The sequence below is a fragment of the Chrysemys picta genome, chromosome 1 (assembly GCF_011386835.1).
Source record: "Chrysemys picta bellii isolate R12L10 chromosome 1, ASM1138683v2, whole genome shotgun sequence".
NCBI lineage: Eukaryota > Metazoa > Chordata > Testudines > Emydidae > Chrysemys > Chrysemys picta.
In genome coordinates this window covers 213,144,322-213,168,493 of record NC_088791.1, presented here as the reverse complement: position 1 = coordinate 213,168,493, position 24,172 = coordinate 213,144,322, and the positions used below count along the sequence as shown (strand labels likewise).

The 24,172-nt window shown below is 43.7% G+C and overlaps 2 protein-coding genes across 5 annotated transcripts in view; both read right to left on the bottom strand.

Annotated features, from left to right (window-relative positions):
- KLHL15 (kelch like family member 15) overlaps window positions 1–20,782 on the bottom strand; it is a 45,606-nt gene extending 24,824 nt beyond the window's left edge. The window contains exons 1-3 of one of the 4 annotated variants that reach the window (XM_065579415.1): window positions 20,764–20,782; window positions 20,036–20,121; window positions 4,982–5,693 (exon numbers count right to left, since the gene is read on the bottom strand). In XM_065579415.1, the coding sequence (XP_065435487.1) occupies window positions 4,982–5,686 (705 nt within the window). In that variant the 5' untranslated portion in view covers window positions 5,687–5,693; window positions 20,036–20,121; window positions 20,764–20,782. Of the gene's footprint in view, window positions 1–4,981; window positions 5,694–10,526; window positions 10,596–19,734; window positions 19,874–20,035; window positions 20,122–20,753 lie in introns of those variants that run through there. The other 3 variants (XM_005281548.5, XM_065579429.1, XM_005281547.4) reach the window with 3 other exon arrangements.
- On the bottom strand, window positions 14,303–19,343 carry LOC135978525 (SRRM2 protein homolog rsr-2-like). The gene is made up of 2 exons (XM_065579438.1): window positions 15,998–19,343; window positions 14,303–14,923 (listed from the first exon to the last, which is right to left on the bottom strand). Exons 1-2 carry the CDS (start codon window positions 16,542–16,544, stop codon window positions 14,409–14,411), a joined length of 1,062 nt encoding a protein of 353 aa, XP_065435510.1. The 5' UTR covers window positions 16,545–19,343; the 3' UTR covers window positions 14,303–14,408.
- Window positions 20,783–24,172: the final 3,390 nt, after the last annotated feature.

Genomic DNA, 24,172 nt, shown 5'->3' with positions numbered 1-24,172 from the left:
GGACACACCAACTCAAAATGGCACCAGACCCTACCATAACGGATGTAAAACACGAACACATATCTACATTGCTATGAAATTCAATACCTCCCATAACGTATCTTTCAAGATCCATGGGTCCTACACATACTTATCAACCTGTGGTATACCTTATCCAGTGCACTAAATGCCCCAATAACAACCAGACAATTATTACACTCTTGAATGAACTCACAGAAAAATAATAAAAGACAAAAAAACACACCCTATCACCCGTGGGTGAGCACTTTTAAAAAAACATTCACTCCATATCTGTCCTCTCAGTTCTCATTTTCAAAGAAAACCTGCACAACACCTTCAAAAGAAGAGCCTGGGAGCTGAAATTCATAACTTCATTAGGGTTTATACACACTAGCGCTTACTTCGGTATAACTTAAGTTCTTCAGGGTTGTGGAAACGCCACCCCTGGCCCCCGAGTGACATAAGTTACACTAACCTAAGCGCCAGTGTGGACTATGCTATGTTGGTGGGAGAAGCTCTCCTGCCGATATACCTACCATCTCTTGGGGAGACTGAGTAATTATGTCAATGGGAGAGCTGTCTCCCACTGGCATAGTGCATCTGCACTAGCAGTGCTATAGCTGCACCGCTGTAGCGATTCTAGTGTAGACTAGCCCTTAGACACTGGAGTAATAAAAAACATCCCCCACGAGGGGAGTAGTTACCAGCATTGGGTGCACTGTCTATACTGCCACTTTACAGCACTGAAACTTGCAGCACACCGGGGCGGGTGTGTGTGTGTGTGTGTTTTTTTCACCCGCACCCCGAGCGAGAAAGTTTCAGAGCTGTAAAGTGGCAGTGTAGACAAGGCCTAAGGGTTTGTCTACACTGGTAAGTGAAAGACAAAACTTTTGTTGTTCAGAGGTGTTAAAAAACAAAACAAAAAACCCACCCACCCGTGAAAGACAAAAGTTTTGCCAATGTGTGAACAGCACTTTGTCAGCAGGAGCCCTCACCTGAGGACAATGCAAATGCCGCTCATTGGGGGTGGAAGTTTTTTTTGTCAGCGGGAGAGCTCTCTCCTGCCGACAAACGGCAGCTACACTGAGTGCCTTTTAGCGGCACGGCTGTAGCTGTTGCTAAAAGCTGCGTAGTGTAGACGGATAGCCTAAAAATCATGGACTTAATAAAGGACACTGGATTTATGGCTCCTTACAACAATCTATAACCCACTAACCCTCCTTTGGGCTACAATTGCAGATGTGTTAACTGCCCACTTCACCTTGAATGGTCTTTTATAATCTGTTAACTCTTTATGCTAAACAATCTGTTCCACCTTGTATTTAGCTGCCACGCTTTTGTTTCCCAGACCTGATGAAGAGCTCTGGATAAAATCCAAAACCTGTCATTTGGTCCAATAAAAGGTATTACCTCACCCACCTTGTCTCTTTAATCTAATGCAACATTTAAGTCATTTTTAAAAAAATGTATTTAAGTTATATTTATTCTATATATGCCTACAGGTTAGTATAGGCACATGCATCCGACGAAGTGGGCATTCACCCACGAAAGCTTATGCTCCAATACATCTGTTAGTCTTAAAGGTGCCACAGGACACACTGTTGCTTTTTAATGTAAAGTAAGTAAACTACACAATTATTACAATCCGTTCAGAAGAAAACAAAATGAAAATGTAGCAAACATCTCTAATGTAATTTGCTGCTTCTTATACATAAAAAAAAAATTCTGATAAATTTAGGTATTAGTGCTTAAATATACATTTTTACACAGAAAGGGCCAAATCCTGCAAACCTCTGTTCACCCATGTACCTCCACTAAAATTTCGGAACTACTTAAGTGAGACAGTCTAACTCAGAACAGGTCTACTGAATAAATATTGTATTTACCAGATGCCAATACCAAAGCTGAACTACAAAGCAAATTACATACCCCCCCACCCCCAAAAAAAACCCACTCCAAACCACCACATTTAAATATATTAATCCAAGGAGAATTTGGCAAAAACAACGAAACTCAAAATAATGACGGACCGTACACGTCACGGTGAAGAAAAACCCTCACATCAGCTTAATTAAAGGATTCTTGTTTTGCATACCTGTGCTTTCACTAACTTGTGTCCCTCAGCTACACTGAGACGCTTTTTTGGGGGGTAATTTTCTATTATTGATAAATACTTGCTCTTTCAGAAGCTTGAAATGTTTTTTACACTATTTATTTGGCAATTGACGGACCCTCTTCTGATCTTTGAGGCTATATATGATATCTGATTTGATTAGTGAAGCACTTTTGGGATCCAAGGAACTATAAGTAAATTATAGACAAACAACAAAATAGTTAGCAAATGTCAATGGGACTACATGTAGCGTGCAAAATTAAGCGTGTGTGTAAGTCTTTGCAGGATCAGGACTCTTACTCCCGATTTCTGAATATTTACTACAGGTGCTGATGCACAAGACAAAAAACCCACTGCAAGTGCTAGTTTTCAATTGCAGGTTAAAAAAAAAAATCTACATTTTATTTGTAAATTGAACAAATCCAATATGGAAAGGAACACCAACTTGTTATTTCAAAGTTTGTTTTCAGAACTGTACACACTTTGTGCAGACAACAAAAGTTTCAATATTAATGAAGACCCATTCTGTACTATACATTTTTATACAGCAATACAAAAGAATATTGACTTTAACTGCGTAAAAAGTATAGATTAAGAAAAATATTTTTTACTGTTATGGAGTAGAATAATAAGTATTTTGAAATTAAAATCTGGCTGTAAGAACAGTGTTTATTCTGTACTGGACCCTTTAGGCTGATAAGTGGTGACTGAATTTGGAAGAAGTTGCTCCTTGCTGCTTGTTTACCCAAAATTTTATTTCCTGAGCATGCATAACTGTGTTTATAGTGAAATAAAAATCAACAAAGCAAAGTGGCAGCAGGAACAGATATTACTCCATAGATCAAATTCTACTCACTACATTAAAATTGCACTTGTGTAACCAAGAGGAGAATAAGAGCCCAAGAATATCAGTTAATTGCTGAAATAGGAGCTCTCTAAGTATTTTTTCTGCCCAATCAAAGCAATGACTTTTTAAAAATTCTCTCAGTAAATGAATTTTTTTTTGAAGTTATGCTAGTCCAGATCTACTGTCAATCTCTCCAGCTCCATTGAAGTTTGTGGAGTTATACAAGAGAGGAGGATCAGACAGGGGGGAGGGATAGCTCAGTGGTTTGAGCATTGGCCTGCTAAACCCAGAGTTGTGAGTTCAATCGTTGAGGGGGCCACTTAGGGATCTGGGGCAAAATCAGTACATGGTCCTGCTAGTGAAGGCAGGGGGCTGGACTCGATGACCTTTCAAGGTCCCTTCCAGTTCTAGGAGATAGGATATCTCCATTAACTAATTAATTAAAAAGCTTGCATGCATGCATACAATCTCAAAGATATTCTCCTACAAGAAGTGCCTTAGTGACTTTGGAGCCTAAATACCATTGCCTTTCAATGAGACTTAGGAACTTCTGAAAATTTCACCTTACTATTTTAACATAAACCAAATGTTGAGTAATAGGTATACAGTTTTCTTCTTTTATAACATTCATTTATAGCACCCATCACCAAAGTATCTAGTGACCTCAATTAAAGTGTAGATTTTTAAAAAACATGTACACAATATCTATCTAAAACTAAAAGTCAGTGAGAATTGATTTTGATTATGCTGATGCCCAATTACAATAAAATACCGTATATACTCATTTATAAGCCGAATTCTTTTAGTAAAAAAAGGGAAGCACCAGAGGAGGGGGTCGGCTTCTGAACAGGTATAGAAAGGGAGAGGTGGGTCACGGCCCCTCCCCCCAACAGAGGGAGCAAGGAGAGGCAGCACAGCCAGCAGAGACAGAAGGGAAGAGGTGGGGCCAGAGTCTCTCCGCTTCTGGCCACACTGCTCTCCCCCCAGCCTCAGAAGCAGCTGCAGCTCCAGGGCTGGCACGCTGCAGCCATGCCACTCGGCCCTGCCCCCCAGAGCAGGCTGTGGCCATGCCGCCCGGCCTGCCGAAGCACGCTGCAGCCGTGCCGCCTGGCCCAGCCCGCTGGAACATGCTGCAGCCGCACCACCCAGTCTGGCCTGCTGGAGCAGGCTGCGGCTCCGCGGCCCAGCCTGCCAGAGCAGCTCCAGCCAGGCCAGAGACATCCTCCCTGGCCCTCCCCAGATAAGGTGGAAAGGGATGGGATGGGGAGAGCGTGGAGGTCCCGGGCTAGGGTCACGTGGGGGGTGGTCACAGGGGTTACTCCCCTGACCCCCAACTTCTCTCCCCAAAAAAATTTCCCCACCAGTTGCTGTCCCGGCCCGTCAGGGTAAGAAGCTGGCGCACTGGGACACTTTGTTTATTTAGGTTTACCCCGGTGCCTTCGGACGCTCGAGATAAACAAACCATCTTGGCCCACCAACAGCTTATCCTGATGGCCTGGGAGCCAAAGTTTGCTGACCCCTGAATTATAGGGTCAGCTTATGAACGGGTCATAAAATTTTTCCATTTTTACTTATCCATCTTGGGGGGGTCGGCTTATAAACAAACCACCTTATGATCAAGTATATACACACTAGGCCCTATCCACTTTGGGCCTCCCAAGAGTTTAAAAAAAAAAAATCAAGATGTGGACAGCAATAAGAATGACTGAAATAAACTGAACTTCATATGGATGAACTTACTTAAAATGTCCTCATTATAAGAAATCATTTACAAACAAACACGATAAACCTACAAGTTCTCCAGTTATAAAACATGCTATTTTCTAAAAGTAGAAGACATTACTTTCAGATATTAGATCCTCTATATATGTTATTTGCCAGAGAAAAAAAAAAAATATATATATATATCAATGCTCTGTCTTTTTTTCCCCCTCCTAACAGGTTTGGGAATCTTACCTATTTAACGGCATGCTGCCCTAGCTAAATGATGAATCCTGCCTATTGCTTTCAAATGCACCAACCTTCTCAAAAACACTGGATGGTGTCATCAAACAAAACCTGATGTTCTGAATGATGGTGTCGGTATGTCTCCAGCGTCTTCTATCATGCCGCAGCCAAGCCTGAACAGCCTCGTACAGCTCTATCTCTGGAAACCTGCTCAGATGATCATTATCCAAATAAGACATAAGCTTTTCAAAGCTCAGATAGGACAAGAAGTCAGGTCTGGACATGAGTGGCACAAAATTTTCTAGCAGAAAGGAGTCCAACTTTTCCCTGACTCCATCGATGTTTACACCAAAATCATCTAATAGTCTCATAATTTCTGCACAGTTTTCTAAGCAGATTTTTGCTAAAAGAAAAGAGCAGCAGAACTTCACCACCTCTATAAGCTGAACATACATGGCAGCCTGCAGAATCTCATGAACAGTGTTCATGCTCAGTTCAATGTTTCCGTAGTACATGAATTGGAGGACGTGGCTGAAGCCTGTGGCAGTCAGACCTTTCAAATGGATTTTATCTTGATCTCGCTCCCTCATGTCGGCTGTGAACATAATCCTGAAGTAATCACTCTGGGTGGCAAGCAGGGCTTTATGGGCCTGAAACTGGTGGTCTTCAATGACAAGAGTGACGTCAAGAAGCAATCCCTCCTCATACAGTGCTCTGAACCCAGCAGAGACACTGGTATCATGGATGGCGGAGCTAAACCCTTCCACGTCCCCTGCCATGAATCACCTGAAAAAAAAGGAATCAAAGCAGAAAGTGTTATTTCTAAGAGTTTACAGAATACAAGCTTTTCCAGACCAGATGAACCTTAACATTAATATCAATTTGTTAAATGTTAATGAAAATAAATTATCTACAAAAAAAACCCTTCCGTGGGCCACCCTTTGCAGAAAACATCCCGTTTTAAATCACTTGTTTTGTTTTACAGCCTTGAAAATCAATTTAACCAACAAAAATGCAGCTAGAACAAGTTTCTAGATATCAAGTGTAAGATGATACATTTATTTCAAATTTCTGGTGCTAAAAGCAGATTAATGTGCAAATGAGATAATACTATATATATTCTATTGATTTTACATCACTCTATGGTCAGATAATTATGTAATGCCTCCAAAAGCTAGTCACATTGCATGTTTCTTTCCATAGTGATCCCCATAAGAACATATAACTGGAGAGCACAAAACAAACACTTAAGATATTAAAGGCATCTGAAAGGAAGAGAAACTTCTTTATCTTAAAAAAAATAAGACTCAAAAGGCCTTTATAAAGCAATATTTTTTAAAAGCTTGTTATAGTAGAAGGTGAAAGTATTTCAATTCTCTCTATTAGGTTGTTCATGGAAACAAAGCATTTTGATCAAGTGACTTAGTCTATATCTTCCCCCACTGTAAAATGGAGATAATTATTTTTTATCTACATCATAGTGCTATTTGTGAGGCCTAACTAGATAACAAGTCTGATGAAGTGCAAAATATACATGGGAGTGCAAAATATTAAGGCCATCAGAAGCACAGTTGAGCAAATACTTCCGTACGTGTTGGGTGGTTGTTAAGGCTCAACTGCATATTAAGCACTCGGTGCTTCTCAGATGGAAGGCATTACATATGTGCTAACTATTTAATGGCAAAATATACATGGGAGTAGGAAATTGAAAAGTAAGAGTATGATGGGACACCACCTTATAGGGATTTGGGAAGACACCTAATCAGAAAAAAAAAAAAACCTTATTCAATATCTAGGATTTACTTAAATGGGTAAGCGTTTCAGCCTTAACACTGAAATTTCTGGCTTTTTCCAGTTTAAGCCAAGCCATTAACTTTGAGGTGTGAATGTTTTTATATTAATTTAATAAAATTGCCCTTAACTCTGAATTTCCTGCAACAGTCATTACATTAAATTAGTTTTCTGTATTTAATTTAAAAACTAAATGGGTTGTTGGCACAAAGTATTTAAAACTGAAATATATTACAGTGGTGATAAATTTAAGAAACCACTAATTTTCGAAAATCATTTCTATAAAACTTAAAAATTACCAAACTGATTATATTTAAATATTATTAAGACACAAAAATGGCTCATACCTGGTATGCCAAGTGTCACAGGTTTAAGACAGTGGTCATAATTAGGGCCCTACTAAATTCGTGGCCATGAAAAATGCATCATGGACCATGAAATCTGGTCTCCCCTGTGAAATCTGACTATTATAGGGGGTTGCAGTATTCCCACCTTTCCTTCTCTGCTGCTGGTGGTGGTAATGCTGCCTTCACAGCTGGGCGTCCGGCCAGCAGCCGCCATGTACTGGCCACCCAGCTCTGAGGTCAGTGCAGAAGTAAGAGTGACAATACTGCAATCCCGCTACATTAGCCTTGTGATAGCCCCCTCTTTCCCCCCACCCCATATACCCTCTTTTGGGTCAGGACCCCCACAGTTACACCACCAGGAAATTTAAGATTTTTTAAATCCTTTCTTTGTGAAATTTACCAAATGGATTGTAATCTGATAGGGCTCTAATCATAATGTTGTCCCCACTCTAAGCCTCACATCTTGACAACTATCATTTTAACTGAAAATTACTAGAGGGGATTCTGTATGCAGCTCATTCTCCTCATTCCTTAACTGATAGCACAGAAAGGAAAAAAAAAATGCAGCCTACCTCAAGTTCAAATGTTGAGTGGGCATTTACAGCCCTGTCCAAAAACATTAGTGCCATTCCCACATTGTTGGATCCTGCTGGCAATCTTCAGGCACAGCAGTACTGACACAGAAGTGTGCTCTACATGAAATACAGGTTAATCCCTGAACCCTACTAAAATTTCCATAAACAGGAGTAGCAGCAGCAGAGTGAAAATAGCAATTATTTCAGTAAGTTTCCTTCCACATTCATGTTGGGGACAGGCTACATTCAGGGTCAATCTACAGAGAGAAGAGAAACTGTCCATCGTCACCCCAACACCTATAACTGTGAGACATCATATCTCTGCCGCTCCTGCATATAGCATGTCCCTACCAGCAGAATGAAAACAACTGAAGTCATGTTATTTTCCCTCCTCTGCTGCTCCTACTAAGGAAAACTACTATGACAAGCACTTGAGAATGAGCACTATTGGGCGTGGGAAGGGGGGAGAAAGAACCATGCCCCAAGCTCCTCACCCCCAGCATCACCAACACCTCAAAAGAAAAGGAGTAGAAAACAGAAACAACAGAAGTCCTCTTCCCAATGAGGGAAAGGGATTTGCCAAGCAAAAATTAAGGAAAGTTCCACTGGATGGTCAATGGCAGCACATATTTGTCTGGTAACAACCTAATCTGGGGCAGGCAAACTATATCCCGCAAGCCTAACTGTTTTCAGTCGTCCCGCGAGCTCCCGCTGGGGAGCAGGATCTGGGGCTTGCCCCGCTCCAGGGTGTCGAGTCGTGGGTTGCACCATGCCACTCGGCCCCGCTTCAGCGCTCTAGCATGGTCAGAGGCCGCTCCATGCGTAGGAGCCAGAGAAGGGACGCCACTGCTTCCGGGAGCCACTTGAGGTAAGCGTTGCTTGGAGCCTGCACTCCTGAGCCTCTCCCCACGCCCCAACCGTCTGCCCCAACCCTGATCCCCTTCCCGCTCTCCAAACCCCTCGATCCCAGCACGGAGCACCCTCCTGCATCCCAAACCTCTCATCCCCAGCCCCACCCCAGAGCCCACACCTCCAACCAGAGCCCTCACCCCCTAGTAGGCTCTACGGCTGCATCAGGCTCACCCTCCATGGTTTAATATATAGGTATCATGATGTAGGGTCTCTGGAGTTAGAAAAGGAAAGAAATGGGTAACAACAGGGTGCCTTGAAAGACTGCTTCATAATGCTCTAAAGAAAGTTGGAAGACAATTAAACAAGAAGGGTGAAAATGCACAGGAAGAGATTGGCAGAAAGAGGAGGGACAAAAAATGCACCACGTTCAAAGGAGCATTTGCTGATTTGCACTGCTGCTCTTCAGACAGAGAGATTCAGAGAAGAAAAGAGGGAAACATGCTCCTTACATTTTAGCATAGTGATTACATTCAAGATTTTCATCCATCCATCCCACTGTGATTGTTAAATAGTTAAGAAACTGAAAGCACTTGGAAATAAAGTACCCCCCCTTAAAATTCTGAATTTACTCTATTTGAAGAATAGGATGGCTGAAGGTGAGGTGGAAAACATCCTCACAATACATAAAAAATAACCCTGTCTTCAAAGAGTAACTGCTAAAATTCCACTGACATCTTTGGGTCTCCAAAACATCTACCATCCTGTGAAAATTAGAGGGTTCATTTCCATTTCTAGCCTAAGACTCAATAATGTTAATGCAAGCTGCCAAACACTAACGTTTCAAAGAGAATTTAACATTACGAGTGCTGCTTTTAAAAGAAAAAAAAGTAGAGCATTTAACAAAGACAGATGAAGGATTATTTTTAGTAAATCTTCATTTACCTATCCCAAAATACTTTGCCTTCTGCGTGTCAGATACTATTAAACTCACTTGTCAAGTTTGTAACCAGATTTGTAAGAAATGTGGGAGAAAAGATATTGAAGGAGACTCCTCCATCTTAACACAATGTAAAGAATCCTCAGAGCCGCTCTAGTCTCACACAATTTGTACTGAGAGAGTGGAAAGAAAAAAACCCCGAAAGCTATACATCTTCTACCCTATTAAATACATATCTTGCCACATAAAGACACAAGTCAGCAGCACTGCTATGAGTACCCGCATGGCCCCACAGTATACCAACATTTTTATGGCTGACTTAGAACAACACTCCCTCAGCTCTTGTCCCCTAACGCCCCTACTCTACTTGCGCTACATTGATGACATCTTCATCATCTGGTCCCATGGAAAAGAAGCCCTTGCGGAATTCCACCATGATTTCAACAATTTCCATCCCACCATCAACCTCAGCCTGGATCAGTCCACACAAAGAGGTCCACTTCATGGACACTACAGTGATAATAAGCAATGGCCACATAACCACCACCCTATACCGGAATCCTACGGATTGCTATACTTACCTACATGCCTCCATCTTTCATCCAGACCACATCACATGATCCATTGTCTACAGCCAAGCTCTAAGATACAACCGCATTTGCTCCGATCCTTCTGACAGAGACAAACATCTACGAGATCTCTATCAAGCATTCTTAAAACTACAATACCCATCTGCTGAAGTGAAGAAACAGATTGACAGAGCCAGAAGAATACCCAGAAGTCACCTACTCCAGGACAAAGAAAGTAACAGAACGCCACTAGCCTAGCCCCCAACTAAAACCTCTCCAGCACATCATCAAGGATCTACAATCTATCCTGAAGGACAATCCCTCACTCTCACAGATCTTGGGAGACAGACCTGTCCTCGCTTACAGACAGCCCCCCAACCTGAAGCAAATACTCACCAGCAACCATACACACACCACAGAACAAAAAACACTAACCCAGGAACCTATCCTTGCAACAAAGCCTGTTGTCAACTCTGTCCACATATCTATTCAAGGGACACCATCATAGGACCTAATCACATCAGCCACACCATCAGAGGCTCGTTCACCTGCACATCTTCCAATGTGATATATGCCATCACGTGCCAGCAATGCTCCTCTGCCAAACCGGACAGTCTCTATGCAAAAGAATAAATGGACACAAATCAGACATCAAGAATGATAACATTCAAAAACTAGTTGGAGAACACTTCAACCACCCTGGTCACTCAATTACAGACCTAAAAGTCGCAATTCTTCAACAACAAAAAAACTCAAAAAACAGACTCCAACAAGAAACTGCAGAACTGGAATTAATTTGCAAACTGGACATCATTAAATTAGGCTTGAATAAAGACTGGGAGTGGATGGATCATTACACAAAGTAAAAACTATTTCCCCATGCTAATTTTCCCCCTACTGTTACTCACACCTTCTTGTCAACTATTTGCAATGGGCCATCCTGATTATCACTACAAAAGTTTTTTTTCTCCTGCTGATAATAGCCCACCTTCATTGATTAGTCTCGTTAGAACTGTTATGGCAACACCCATTTTTTCATGTTCTCTGTGTATATGTATCTTCCTACTGTATTTTCCACTGCATGCATCCGATGAAGGGGGTTTTAGCCCACGAAAGCTTATGCCCAAATAAATGTGTTAGTCTCTAAGGTGCCACAAGTACTCCTCGTTCTTTTTGCTGATACAGACTAACAGAGCTACCACTCTGAAACCTGTCACATTTGGATAGGTATCTAGAGCCCTATTTTTTTAGCACAAGACCTACAAAAAAAAATTCTCTCTACCACTAAGTTATAAATAGCAATAAAAATGGGGTGGACTAATGGGTGGAGTCAGGGACAATTCAAAGACAGTGAAATTGCTAAAAATTTCATTTATATTGCTGATAGCCTCAATCTAAAGCAAAGAGCAATAATATACCGTATATATTTGTTCATAAGCCGAATATTTTTGGTAAAAAGGTGACGCATCAAAGAGCGGGGGGCAGCTTATAAATGGGTCTACACCAAAATTTGATGATTTTAAACTCTATGGAATCATTGAATTGAATATCTAATACATTGTCGTTTTGTTTACCTGGAGCGTTTGCAGGCATGGAGCCCCTCAGCTCCCTGTGGCCGCGGTTCGCCATTCCCAGCCAATGGGAGCTGCCTCTGAGGGGCTCCATGCCTGCAGATGCTCCAGGTAAACAAAACGTCCCGACCCACCAGCGGCTTACCCGGACGGTCGGGAGCCAAAGTTTGCCAACCCCTGAAATATAGGGTCAGCTTATGAAAGGGTCATACAATTTTTTGCTATTTTTACCTAACCATCTTGGGGGGGTCGGCTTATAAACGAACAGGCTAATGAATATATGGTAGTTTAATTATAACAAAGTGATATAAAAATTCCAGATGCAAGTATTTTTCAAAATAATTTTTCCATTCCTCCCACACACATACTTGCAAACTTATATATAATTCTCTATGCTATTAAAGTACTACAGCCAATTTCTCAGAAGACAATGACAAAATGATCTTTTTCACATTTTCAATAAAAATGCAAAAACTTAGATTTCACATTTCCTCCACCTAAACAAATTGCTCTGTAATGTGAATAGGTAGCGGGGAGCTTTCTTCCCTCCCCCCCATGAAACTAGTGTGCTTCTGTCTAAAGGCAATATGTAGTCTAATATATTCCAATACCATTTTATCACATCAAATAATTAATCCTCTTTTCTGAAGTAATTTCTTCCCTTTCCCAGTTATTTACAAAAATTAAGAATTGATCTGTATTTTATCATTGGTGTATTTGTCACTATAAAGCATTGTCTACACTACAATTTTTCTTCAAAATTTCTCACTGGTGGCAGCAATAGCTGGAGTGACATAGTAGGAAAAAGACGGTAACTGGTCTACACTAGTGCTCTTCATTGCTACACAATCGAAGAACTGCACTATTTACAGTGGCAGGAAATTTGAATTAAAATATTGCATATACACAGCCTAAGAACCTGTGAAAATTAATTTACATTTCTGGGTATGTCTACACTACGGGATTAATCCGAATTTATATAATTCGGATTTGAAAAACAGGTTGTATAAAGTCGAAATGTATGCGGCCACACTAAGCACATTAATTCGGTGGTGTGCGTCCAAGTACCGGGGCTAGCGTCGATTTCTGCACCGTTGCACTGTGGGTAGCTATCTCATAGCTATCCCATAGTTCCCGCAGTCTCCCGCGCCCATTGGGATTGTGGGTTAAGGTCCCAGTGCCTGATGGGACAAAAAACATCGTCGCAGGTGGTTCTGGGTACAGCCTCACCTCCTCCCTCCCTCCTCCCTCCCTGCATGAAAGCAACGGACGGCAGACAACCATTTTCGCGCCTTTTTTCCTGGGTGGGTGAACACTGCAGACGCCATACCACGGCAAGCATGGAGCCCGCTGAGCTCAAGACAGCAGTCATGAACATTGTAAACACCTCGTGCGTTCTCGTGGAAATTATGCTCAGCCAGGACCAGAAAAACGAGGCGAGGAGGCAGTGGCGGCGGCAGCGCAGCGACAAGCATGATAAGGACATTGACATGGACACGGATACAGAATTCTGTGAAACCACGGGCCCCGGTGCTTTGGAGATCATGTTGTTAATGGGGCAGATTCTATCCATGGAACGCCGATTCTGGGCAAGGGAAACAAGCACAGACTGGTGGGAACGCATAGTGTTGCAGGTCTGGGACGATTCCCAGTGGCTGCGGAACTTTCGCATGCGTAAGGGCACTTTCATGGAACTTTGTGACTTGCTGTCCCCTGCCCTGAAACGCCAGAATACCAAGATGAGAGCAGCCCTCACAGCTGAGAAGCACGTGGCGATAGCCCTGTGGAAGCTTGCAACGCCAGACAGCTACCGGTCAGTCGGGAATCAATTTGGAGTGGGCAAATCTACTGTGGGGGCTGCTGTGATGCAAGTAGCCAAAGCAATCACTCAGGTGCTGCTACGAAAGTTAGTGACTCTGGGAAATGTGCAGGCTATAGTGGATGGTTTTGCTGCAATGGGATTCCCTAACTGTGGTGGGGCGATAGACGGAACCCATATCCCTATCTTGGCACCGGAGCACCAAGCCACCGAGTACATAAACCGCAAGGGGTACTTTTCAATGGTGCTGCAAGCACTTGTGGATCACAAGGGACGTTTCACCAACATCAACGCGGGCTGGGCGGGAAGGGTTCATGACGCTCGCGTCTTCAGGAACACTACTCTGTTTAAAGGGCTGCAGCAAGGGACTTACTTTCCGGACCAGAAAATAACCGTTGGGGATGTTGAAATGCCAATAGTTATTCTTGGGGACCCAGCCTACCCATTAATGCCATGGCTCGTGAAGCCAGGCAGCCTGGACAGGAGTCAGGAGCTGTTTAACTACAGGCTAAGCAAGTGCAGAATGGTGGTAGAATGTGCATTTGGCCGTTTAAAAGGTCGCTGGCGATCATTATTGACTCGCTCTGACCTCAGCCAAAGAAATCTCCCCATTGTTATTTCTGCTTGCTGTGTGCTCCACAATCTCTGTGAAAGTAAGGGGGAGACCTTTATGGCGGGGTGGGAGGCTGAGGCAAATCGCCTGGCTGCTGATTACGCGCAGCCAGACACCAGGGAGATTAGAAGAGCACACCAGGAAGCGCTGTGCATCAGAGAAGCTTTAAAAACCAGTTTCATGACTGGCCAGGCTACAGTGTGAAATATCTGTTTGTTTCTCCTTCATGAAAACCCGCCCCCTTTATTGACTGATTTTCTGTAAGGAACCCACCCTCCCCCTTCCCCCAGCTTTCTTTCAAACCAAATAAAGTCACTATCATTTAAAAATAATTTATTCTTTATTAGTAGATTAGAAAAAGAGGGAGGGAACCCGGGTGGTATTTGGGAGGAGGATTGCTGGGAAGGAAAAAGCCACAAAGAAAAGGTTAAAAAAATGACAGCCTTTTGCTTGGGCTGTCTACTGGGGTGGAATGGGAAGGTGTACGGAGCCTCCCCCCCCGCGTTCTTACACGTCTGGGTGAGGAGGATACGGAACATGGGGAGGGGGGAGGGTAGAACAGGGGCTGAAGCGGCAGTCTGTTTTCCAGCAGCCGTTCCTGAAGCTCCACCAGACGCCGGAGCATGTCTGTTTGCTCACGCAGCAGCCCCAGCGTTGCATCCTGCCTCCTCTGGTCTTCCTGCCGCCACCTCTCATCTCGAGCGTCTCTCCTGTCCTCACGTTGGTCCCTCCTGTCCTCACGTTGGTCCCTCCTGTCCTCACGTTCACTGGCTTCTTTCCTATACTTTGAAACTGTTTCCTTCCACTCATTCAGATGAGCTCTGTCACTGCGGCTGGATTCCATAATTTCAGAAAACATCTCGTCTCGCGTTCTCTTCTTACGACGCCTTATCTGTGATAACCTTCGGGATGGAGGAGGGAAGCTTGAGGAATTTGCAGCTGCTGTAGGGAGGGGAAAAAAGAGAGACTTGTTTAAAAAGCTACATTTTGCAGAACAATGCTTATACTCTTTCACGGTGACCAACACTATTCACATTACATAGCACATGTGATTTCTGTGCAAGGTCGCATTTTGCCTCTTAATACTGAGTGCCTGTGGCTTTGCTGCTAGAGATCACAGGTCTGGGCAACAGAATTCGGCTTGCATGCGGCCATGGTAAGCCATTGTTTTACAGCTTCTGCGCCCTCCTTTCCCACATACCAAGCATAGCCTGTAGAGTGCTGCGGTTTTTCTGTTAACATTCAGCAGCAGCAGAAAACAAACTAACCACCCCCCCCCCTCTCGCCATGAATTCTCTGGGATGATCGCTGTACCCCTCCCCCCCACCGCGTGGCTGGTATCAGGGAAGATCCCTGCAGGCACCAAACTAACCACCCCCCCCCCCCCGCCGCCGCCCGCCTCCCGCCATGAATTCTCTGGGATGATCACGGTACCCCTCCCCCCACCGCGTGGCTGGTAACAGGGAAGATCCCTGCTAGCCAAACGCGAAAAACTCAGGGCCAATTTCCCATCTGCGCTTGGCTAACTGCAGGGAAGGATTTATTTTCCGCCACAGGCAAACAGCCCAGTAGGAACGGCCACCTCTGTCCCCTTAATTAAGTTCCCGTATTTCAACCAGGTTACCAGGAGTGATATCACTCTCCTGAGGATTACACAACAAGATAAAGAACGGATGTTGCTTGAATGCCAGCAAACACCGGGACCATACGCTGCCAGGCTTTGTCAGGCAATGATACCAGATTACTTGCTGCAAGCATGGCGTGGTCAAGTGTCCTACCATGGAGGAGGGAATAAGGATGCACTGCCCAGGAACCTTGTGGCAAGGCTTTTGGAGTACCTCCAGGAGAGCTCCATGGAGATGTCCCTGGAGGATTTCCGCTCCATCCCCAGACACGTTAACAGACTTTTCCAGTAGCTGAACTGACCGCGAATGCATCCCAAGTCCTCAGGGCAAAGTAATCATTAAAAACTGTTTGCTTTTAAAACAAGTTTTATATTTTAAAAGGTAAACTCACCTGAGGTCCCTTCCATGGGGTCAGAGTCTTCGGTACTGGCTTGGGAGGCTTGGGAGGGTACTTCAGTCAGGGTGAGAAAAAGATCCTGGCTGTTGGGGATAACGGAGTGCTGTGTGCTCTCTGCAAGCTCATCCTCATCCTCCTCCTCCTCCTCTCCCCCATCGGCAGAATCCTCAGGCGTCGCTGATGAGACTATCCCCGACCCAGAATCCACGATCACAGGTGGGGTAGTGGTGGCAGCCCCCCCTAGAATTGCATGCAGCTCGGCGTAGAAGCGGCATGTCCGCGGCTCTGACCCGGAGCGACCGTTTGCCTCCTTTGTTTTTTGATAGGCTTGTCTGAGCTCCTTGACTTTCACGCGACACTGCTCAGAGTCCCTATTGTGGCCTCTCTCCATCATGCCCTTGGAGATTTTTTCAAAAGTTTTTGCATTTCGTCTTTTTGAACGAAGTTCTGCAAGCACTGAATCCTCTCCCCATACAGCGATCAGATCCAGTACCTCCCTCACGGTCCATGCTGGTGCTCTTTTTCGATTATCAGCCTGCATGGTTACCTGTGCTGATGAGCTATCTGTGGTTACCTGTGCTCTCCACGCTGGGCAAACAGGAAATGAAATTCAAATGTTCGCGGGGCTTTTCCTGTCTACCTGGCCAGTGCATCCGAGTTTAGATTGCTGTCCAGAGTGGTCACAATGATGCACTGTGGGATAGCTCCCGGAGGCCAATACCATCGAATTGCGGCCACACTATCCCTAATTCGAAATGTTAAAATCGATTTTGGCGCTACTCCGCTCGTCGGGGTGGAGTACAGAAATCGATTTAAAGGGCCCTTTACATCGAAATAAATAGCGTCGTTGTGTGGATGGTTGCAGGGTAAATTCGAATTAAAGCTGATAAATCCGAATTAAAGTCGTAGTGTAGACCAGGCTTCAGGGACAGTTCAGCCTGCACACAATAGAGTTCTCTAATAGATTTTGGCAAAATACACATTGACCCTGTGTAAAATTTTCAAATGTGCCTAAGTGACTTAGGAGCCTACAATCCCATTTTTAAAAGCAACTTAAGTATTTAGGAGCCTAGATCTCACTAAAAGCCAGTGAGACTAATGCTCCTAAATGCCTAAGTCACTTTTGAAAAGGGACTTAGGTGCTTTTGAAAATTTTACCCCCATCTTATAACACAGATTTAGCCGAATTAAAGTTAGCAACGATGGAAAATGTTCAGATAATTGCCCAACTGCACATGGGACCATTAGGCTTATGTCTGAAGTACTTCCAAAACTCATTACATAAACTTAACATGGATTGTGTCCAACATGGTTATGTATCATAAAACTACTATACTAGAACCCAGCTGAGGGAGGGAATAGTCTTTGATATTATCTGAACAACTGTAAGAACTGGGGGGGGGAAAAGTTGTTTAAAAATAACATTGGTTGCAATGGACACAAAATGCTACATTCCTAGGGGTAAAGTTTTCAAAAGACAAGCAACTTAAACATTTTAAAAAATTTTACACATTGAAATACTTGGAGTTTCATATTATAACCCAGTTTGGTCTTGCCTGCACAGCTGAAACTAAACCATGTTATAGTCCCAAAAAAATCAGAACTGCAATACTGTTTGATAATATGGTTCTAATAAGTCTGGACTTCGGGTAAGAGAAAGCATATGCCCTCCCATCTTATAACATGATTCACAGTGCATTAAAATTTGCTGCAATAGATTGGCTGTTAAAACCATACTTTAAGATTATAATAAAAAGAATGAACCATTTCTATCACAACCAAAACACAGCTGTAGCTATGGGCCAAACAATCAGCTGTAGTTACCAGTCCAGGCAGAACTTCCCCTAACTCTGCACCTTGATCACCCAGAGCTTCTGTCTCATTAACCATGTTATTAATATTCAACAGTGAAATACTGATCCAACTGAAGTCAATAGGAGTTTTGCCATTGATTTCAATGGGGACAGGATTTCATCCTAAATAACACGTTGTATATTACAGCCAATGGTATGTGCATTCCTTTAAATAATTTAGGTATTGGACATGGCATAAAACTGTCCAGCAATTTATTTATTTAGTGTTTGCAAATTCGCCAAGCCAGGCAATGAACATCACAATCAGATCTAACAGTAAATTAGTGATAGTCAAAAAGTGATCCTTTCAATGTGAAGTTGTCATTACTAACAACAAATTATTAAAATTGGAACATATAACTATAAAATTTGATCTAACATTAATAAAGTAGCAAGACAAACCTCTGATACCTAGTAGCCCTGAACATCTAAATTGATCAGTTTATACTGACAAACATAAGGGTCTGAATTGTTAACATATGGAAATGTAGCATTATAATAAAAACCACAAAATTCTGAATACTACTGAAAACTCACTTTACAAAGTGCAGAACAAAATAAAGGACATTCCTTCCATCTTAATTTAATGCAAACTTTGTACATAGTTTTTTCTTCATACTATAGTAGTTTTATATTTCCAATAATCTACTCTGGTATTTCTTTACATGTTTTGATAATATTTGCTAATCCTACAAATCACATGATATAAACTAATACAATTTGTACTCCCTCACTGATTACTGAGCAGACTTTTTTTTTTTTTTAAACATTTACATTTTTGGGAGACTCCTACAATTTACGTAACTGGCATATTTAACACAATTCCTGAATCAAACTGCAAATATCAAGTTGCCCCAATGTATAGAGTAGCAGTTTTCAGAGCCAGGAGATGGGTTACTTACTGATATAAAAATCTTTGGAGTCTTCCATCAAGGGGCAAGCATCAGACTAAATGCTAATTAGTGATCTCAGTCATGAACAAATTTTTGGAACACAAAGCCCTTCACCAGAATTGACACCAGTGGGCAACCCTGTTGCTTACTTCAGCACACAGGCCTGGACTGAATGAACATGGAAACTTAACTAGAACAGACTGCCCCAAAAGAGGATGCACATAAGAAGGATGAGCATGGGAAGCTTATACTGTATATTGCTGTTAGCCACGTGTGTTTCGTGGAAAGAAAGGTTCAGTCTATATGACTTTTCCTGTCGCTCACTAACCTCACTTTAAAACAGAGAGGGATTTAAAGCAAAAACACAAACTCAGCCTGAACACAAACTCAGCACTAACCACTTCATATCCTCCCCACGCGTTGTGCTCGCCATTGACGATTTTCCGGGAAAAAGACTGATCACCAAGCCAGTCTCCCTCTGGAAATAAAAGGTATGGGGGAGGGGTGGGAGAAAAGAGAAAGCCCTAGAAGGGGGTATCTAGTCTCTCGCGACACCTTCTAGGTGGCAGAAGAGCCAGGTCAGAGGTAAAAAAACACCAGAGGCCGGGCGGGACGTGCGCCCACCACGCAGGCCAGAGACGCACGCACCCTGCAGCAGCCGGTTACACAACCCCAAGCATCCCCCCGCTACCAGAGTTACACTAGAAACCCCCACCCGGATGATCCCCTTGCCTTGTGCAGCTGCTGGAGACACGCAACAAGCCTCCCGCCACCACTCGCATGGGGCGGCAAAGGCGGCTGAGCGAGCGGGGTGTCCGCCTTTGCCCATCAGGGACGGGGAGGGGAGGAGAGGAGAGAAAACGGGGGCGGGCGGGGGAGCAAGGTGTGCAAACCGGCGCGGAAGCGGCTCTATCCCTCGGGCCGCCAGCAGCGGCGGGTGGCGGGGGAGGGTGAGAAGGGGGATCCCGGCAGCGGCGTCACCTACCTCTCAGCAGCAGCAGCACTGAAGACGCAGCTCCGCCCGCCCAGCCTGCAGAGCGGGGGGTCTCGGTGTGACATAAAGACAGGGGAGGAGGCGGCGCGCCCCGGGAGGCTGAAGTGCGGGACAAGGGCTGAGGTGACGCCCGCGGGAGGGTGGGGGGCGCGGCTGGGTCCCTCCTCCCCGCTGCGCCTGCGAGGGAGACGCCGCCGGCACTGCCCAGGCACCAGCGCTCCCGGCCCCTGGCTCGGCCCCGGCCTCGCCCCCCGGACCCCTGGCTCGCCCCCCCCCGCTCACACTTGTTTACCTTCTTCGCTGCCTAGCACAGCCACGGGCGCCATCTTCCCCCAACGACAGGCCCCCCGCGCCTCGCGTCACTTCCGCCGCCGCCACCTGCGGGAGAGGGAGAGCGGGAGGGGGCGGGATCAGCGGGCGACAGTGGCAGCCCCCTCCCCCCTGCGCCTCCTGCTCCGTCATTGCCCACCCCACCCTCTTCACTGCCTCTCACTGCACCGTCACTCCTTTACTGCACCCCCACCCTCTTCACTGCCTCCTTGCACCGACACTGCCACCCCCACCCCTTTACTGCCTCTCACTGCACCCCCATCCTCTTCACTGCCTTACTGCCACCCCCACCCTCTTCACTGCCTTACTGCACCGACACTGCCACTGCCACCCCACCCGCTTCACTGCCTCATGACACCGACACTGCCACCCCCACCCTCTTCATGGCCCCACTGCACCGACACTGTCATCCCCACCCCTTCACTGCCTCTCACTGCACCATCAGTCACCCCTTTACTGCACACCCACCCTCTTCACTGGCTCATTGCACCGACACTGCCACCCCACCCCCTTCACGGCCCCACTGCACCAACACTGTCATCCCCATCCCTTCACTGCCTCTCACTGCACCCTCGCCCTCTTTACTGCTTCTTACTGTGCCCCTGGCCCCACCCTCTTCACTGCCTCACTGCACCGACACTGTCATCCCCACCCTTTCACTCATATCACTGCACACCCACCTTTCATTACCTCACTACACGGCCTCCCACACTGCATCTCTTATTGACACAACTACCCCATTCATTGCTTCACCCACTGCACCCCATCTACTTCATTGCACCACCACTTCCATCCCCACCCCTTCGCTGCCTCTCTCTGCACTGGCACCCCCAATTCCCTCACTGCCTCTCACTTCAGCCCCACCCCCTTGCCTTTTACTGCACTGTCACTGTCATCCCCACCCCTTCCATGCCACGCACGGCACCTCCTACTACTACCCCATCCCCTTCTCTGCCTCACAATGCACCTCCTACTGCCACACCACCCCATTCATTACCTCACACAGTTTGCCCCTTTATATGCCATACTTCCTACTGCCATCTCATTTACTGCTTCATACAATGAACTTGCCCCACACATCCCATTCACTGTCTCTGAGTCTGCTACTGCTGTACCTGCCCCATTTTCTGCTTCACACAATGAAGCTACTGTCCCTTACTCCATTCACTCTCTCATGCAGTGATGCAGGACTCCTACCCCACTCTCAGTGTCACAGAAGGAAGCTACTGTTTCTCACATTCACTGTTTTACAATAAATCTGCTGCATCCAGCACAGACCCACATATGTTCAGTACCTCAGCAAAGGGAGACTGGAATAGAAAAGAAATAAACAGGAACTAAACAACAGAGCTGTTTCCCTTCTTCTTGCTCCTGATACTCCTTAAATTTTGTAAGCAGGTGCATAGGAAAAACTAATTTTTTAATCTGCCTCTTACTAAGATTTTTCCAGTATCTGTCAAGCTGAGATGTGAGATGCTTTTTCTGTGTCTCTCCTACATAATATGAAGGAAGAAGACCTCAAACTAGAAGAAAAAAATCTGATAAACTTTGACAAACTTCACTCATCTTTTTTTAAAATAGCTTCTCCTTCGTATTGGAAAATCCTGGACAAATTTGTGTCTCCACTTTCAAAATTCAAATATATCATTGTAACAGAGTAATATTTAAAAAGTGCCTCAAAATGAGTATTCTCAGCAATATAGGAGACTGGGCAGGTCAGGTCAGCCTATTTGGGGCCCTATCTAGCTACCAGTGAAGTCAATCTGAGCATTCTGGGCTACACTAGTGGAGGGGTTTGAACTAAGATACGCAACTTCAGATATACTATTCACGTAGCTGAAGTCGAAGTATCTTAGTTCGACTTACCTGGCTGTCCTCACGGCAGCGAGTCGACCGCTGCGGCTCCCCTGTCGACTCCACTTACTCCTGCCAAGGTGAAGTACAGGCGTGTAATATAGACGTACAGGTTAGACTTAAGCACGTGTGTAACTTTGAGTAGTCCGATTAATTTAAATGGGACTATTCAGGTGAGTAAAGTTACAGACATATAAAGTGCTTATAGATTGAACATAACCGATTAATTCTAAAGAAGTGTTAACAGTTTTGGGTGATGAGGAGTTTATTTGGCGTCAATGAACATTTATGGTCTCAGAATTTCTTTTTCTCTATATTTCTTCATACTGTCAACCTCCCACAATACAATGAATCAACAATAACAAAGCAAGAATATTTAATAGTTTTACTGTTATTATGATATCTACAATATATTCATCCTTAATATATGATAACTATTTTGTATGTCCATTCCAAAATTTGATAGATACATTGACAGGGATTAAATTATTTATAATGTCTCCTTTATTCAACCAAAAATGCAGCATGTGATTGTTTCTGGAATTTTCATGCTCTATTTGCATCATTGTATAAACTATACTGTTAAATGATTTAAGAGGCAATTTTATCCATTTAGAATAGAATTCTACACCATCTGTAATATTGCAAAACAATGATTACACGTGCATGGAAATACACATTGGTAACGCAACTACAATCAAGTGTAGCATCATATTTCCACTACATTTTATGCATCCCAGTTACATGTTTCAACTGTGGTTCTCCTAGCAGTGAGATCGTTTAAAGAAAGTAATATTTGCACCATATAGACTGATTAAATGTTAGATATGAAACAATAATATTTTCCATTTTTTGTACAAAATTATCCAAATGTATTGCAGGATAATATACATTTTATTATCAGTAGCAAGATCTTCACTTGTTATGATGATCATTGCTACATTTTCATTTGTTTTCTTTAAAGAAAGACTATCAACAATACACTTCCTCTATGTATAAAAGAATTAAATTTCCCACACTTATTATGGGAAAGGAAAGTGTTAAAGGGGGAGATTAAAACTTGGCTAAAGCCAGGTAATGTACACCAGCAGTTTGTGGTAGCTTCCACCACATCTCAATTTTAGAGCCTGACTGTGTATTCTCAACATATCCATATCGTCTCCATTTACTTCAGTTAGTTACTTCAGTTAGTTACACACGTGGGCCCCAATCTTATGTATGTGAGTAGTCCCATTGACTTCAAGTTAAAACGTGTGTGTATGCAAAATTGGGATACAGAATACATGCAGAATCAAATTTTTCTGACTGCCAGTATAGCTAAATTATATGGTAGTCATGTAATGTAAACAAATGTCCACCTGGAATTTAAATCTCTTAGGGCCTCCCACAGAAAACCATGCAATGGTCCCTAGTTTTTGCTTAATAAAGAATGCAGGATTAGGATCTAGATTAAATTAACAGTATATATAAATCATACACAAGATGACGTGTGTACACAGCACTAATTTAAAGGCAGTGCATAAGGTTTTAATTTTCCATTCTGTACTTCTTACTGTGGTGGATTAAGAAAATGGGGTTTGAGGGGAAAAAGCGAAGTCAATTATTTCACAAGAGAAAGGCAAGAGTTCTAAGTGTAAGGATTGCCAGCTTTGGCGTCAATCTTGCAATCAGATCTGTTTAGGCAGACCCTTGTGTTTGTATGAAACCTCCTGGACAGATCCTATTGCAAGATCAAGGCCTTAGTTTGTTTTTATTTTTCAGCATCTGAGTTGCTGTACTCAATTCTAAAAAGGTTTGGGGGTTTTTGAGATTGTTTTTTAAATAGTCCATATGAAAGACACTGTTAGTATGTAAGATGTTTATTCCTGGGGTAGGAACGTTTTCTCTTATGTTCTCTATATTACTAACTGCATACAAGTAATTGAAATAGTAAAAAAAAAAGTTGAAATTTAAAAGTGGTATCAATAGCTGGTCAGTAGAAATTACTAATATATATTTGTTTAATTGTATCTCATAATTACAACAAATAAAATGATACAGTCTGGACGTGCACATAGCTATGATGTGTGTAACCACCTGCTGCTATCATTTTTATCATCATGATACCTCCAACAGTTTATCCTATTGTTTGTTATGCCCATTCTGTTGAGTCTAGACTTAACGCTTGCCACAGTCACATCTCTACATCACATTGATCTAATTGAAGAATAGGGGCTTATTTGTATGCAGCACACAGCAAAATAGG

Coding starts and splice junctions, on each gene's coding strand:
- LOC135978525 (XM_065579438.1), bottom strand. CDS start 16,544: ATGCAGGCTGATAATCGAAAAAGAGCACCAGCATGGACCGTGAGGGAG. Junction 14,924..15,997: donor CCCCATGGAAGGGACCTCAG/GTGAGTTTACCT, acceptor CCCTCCCTACAG/CAGCTGCAAATTCCTCAAGC.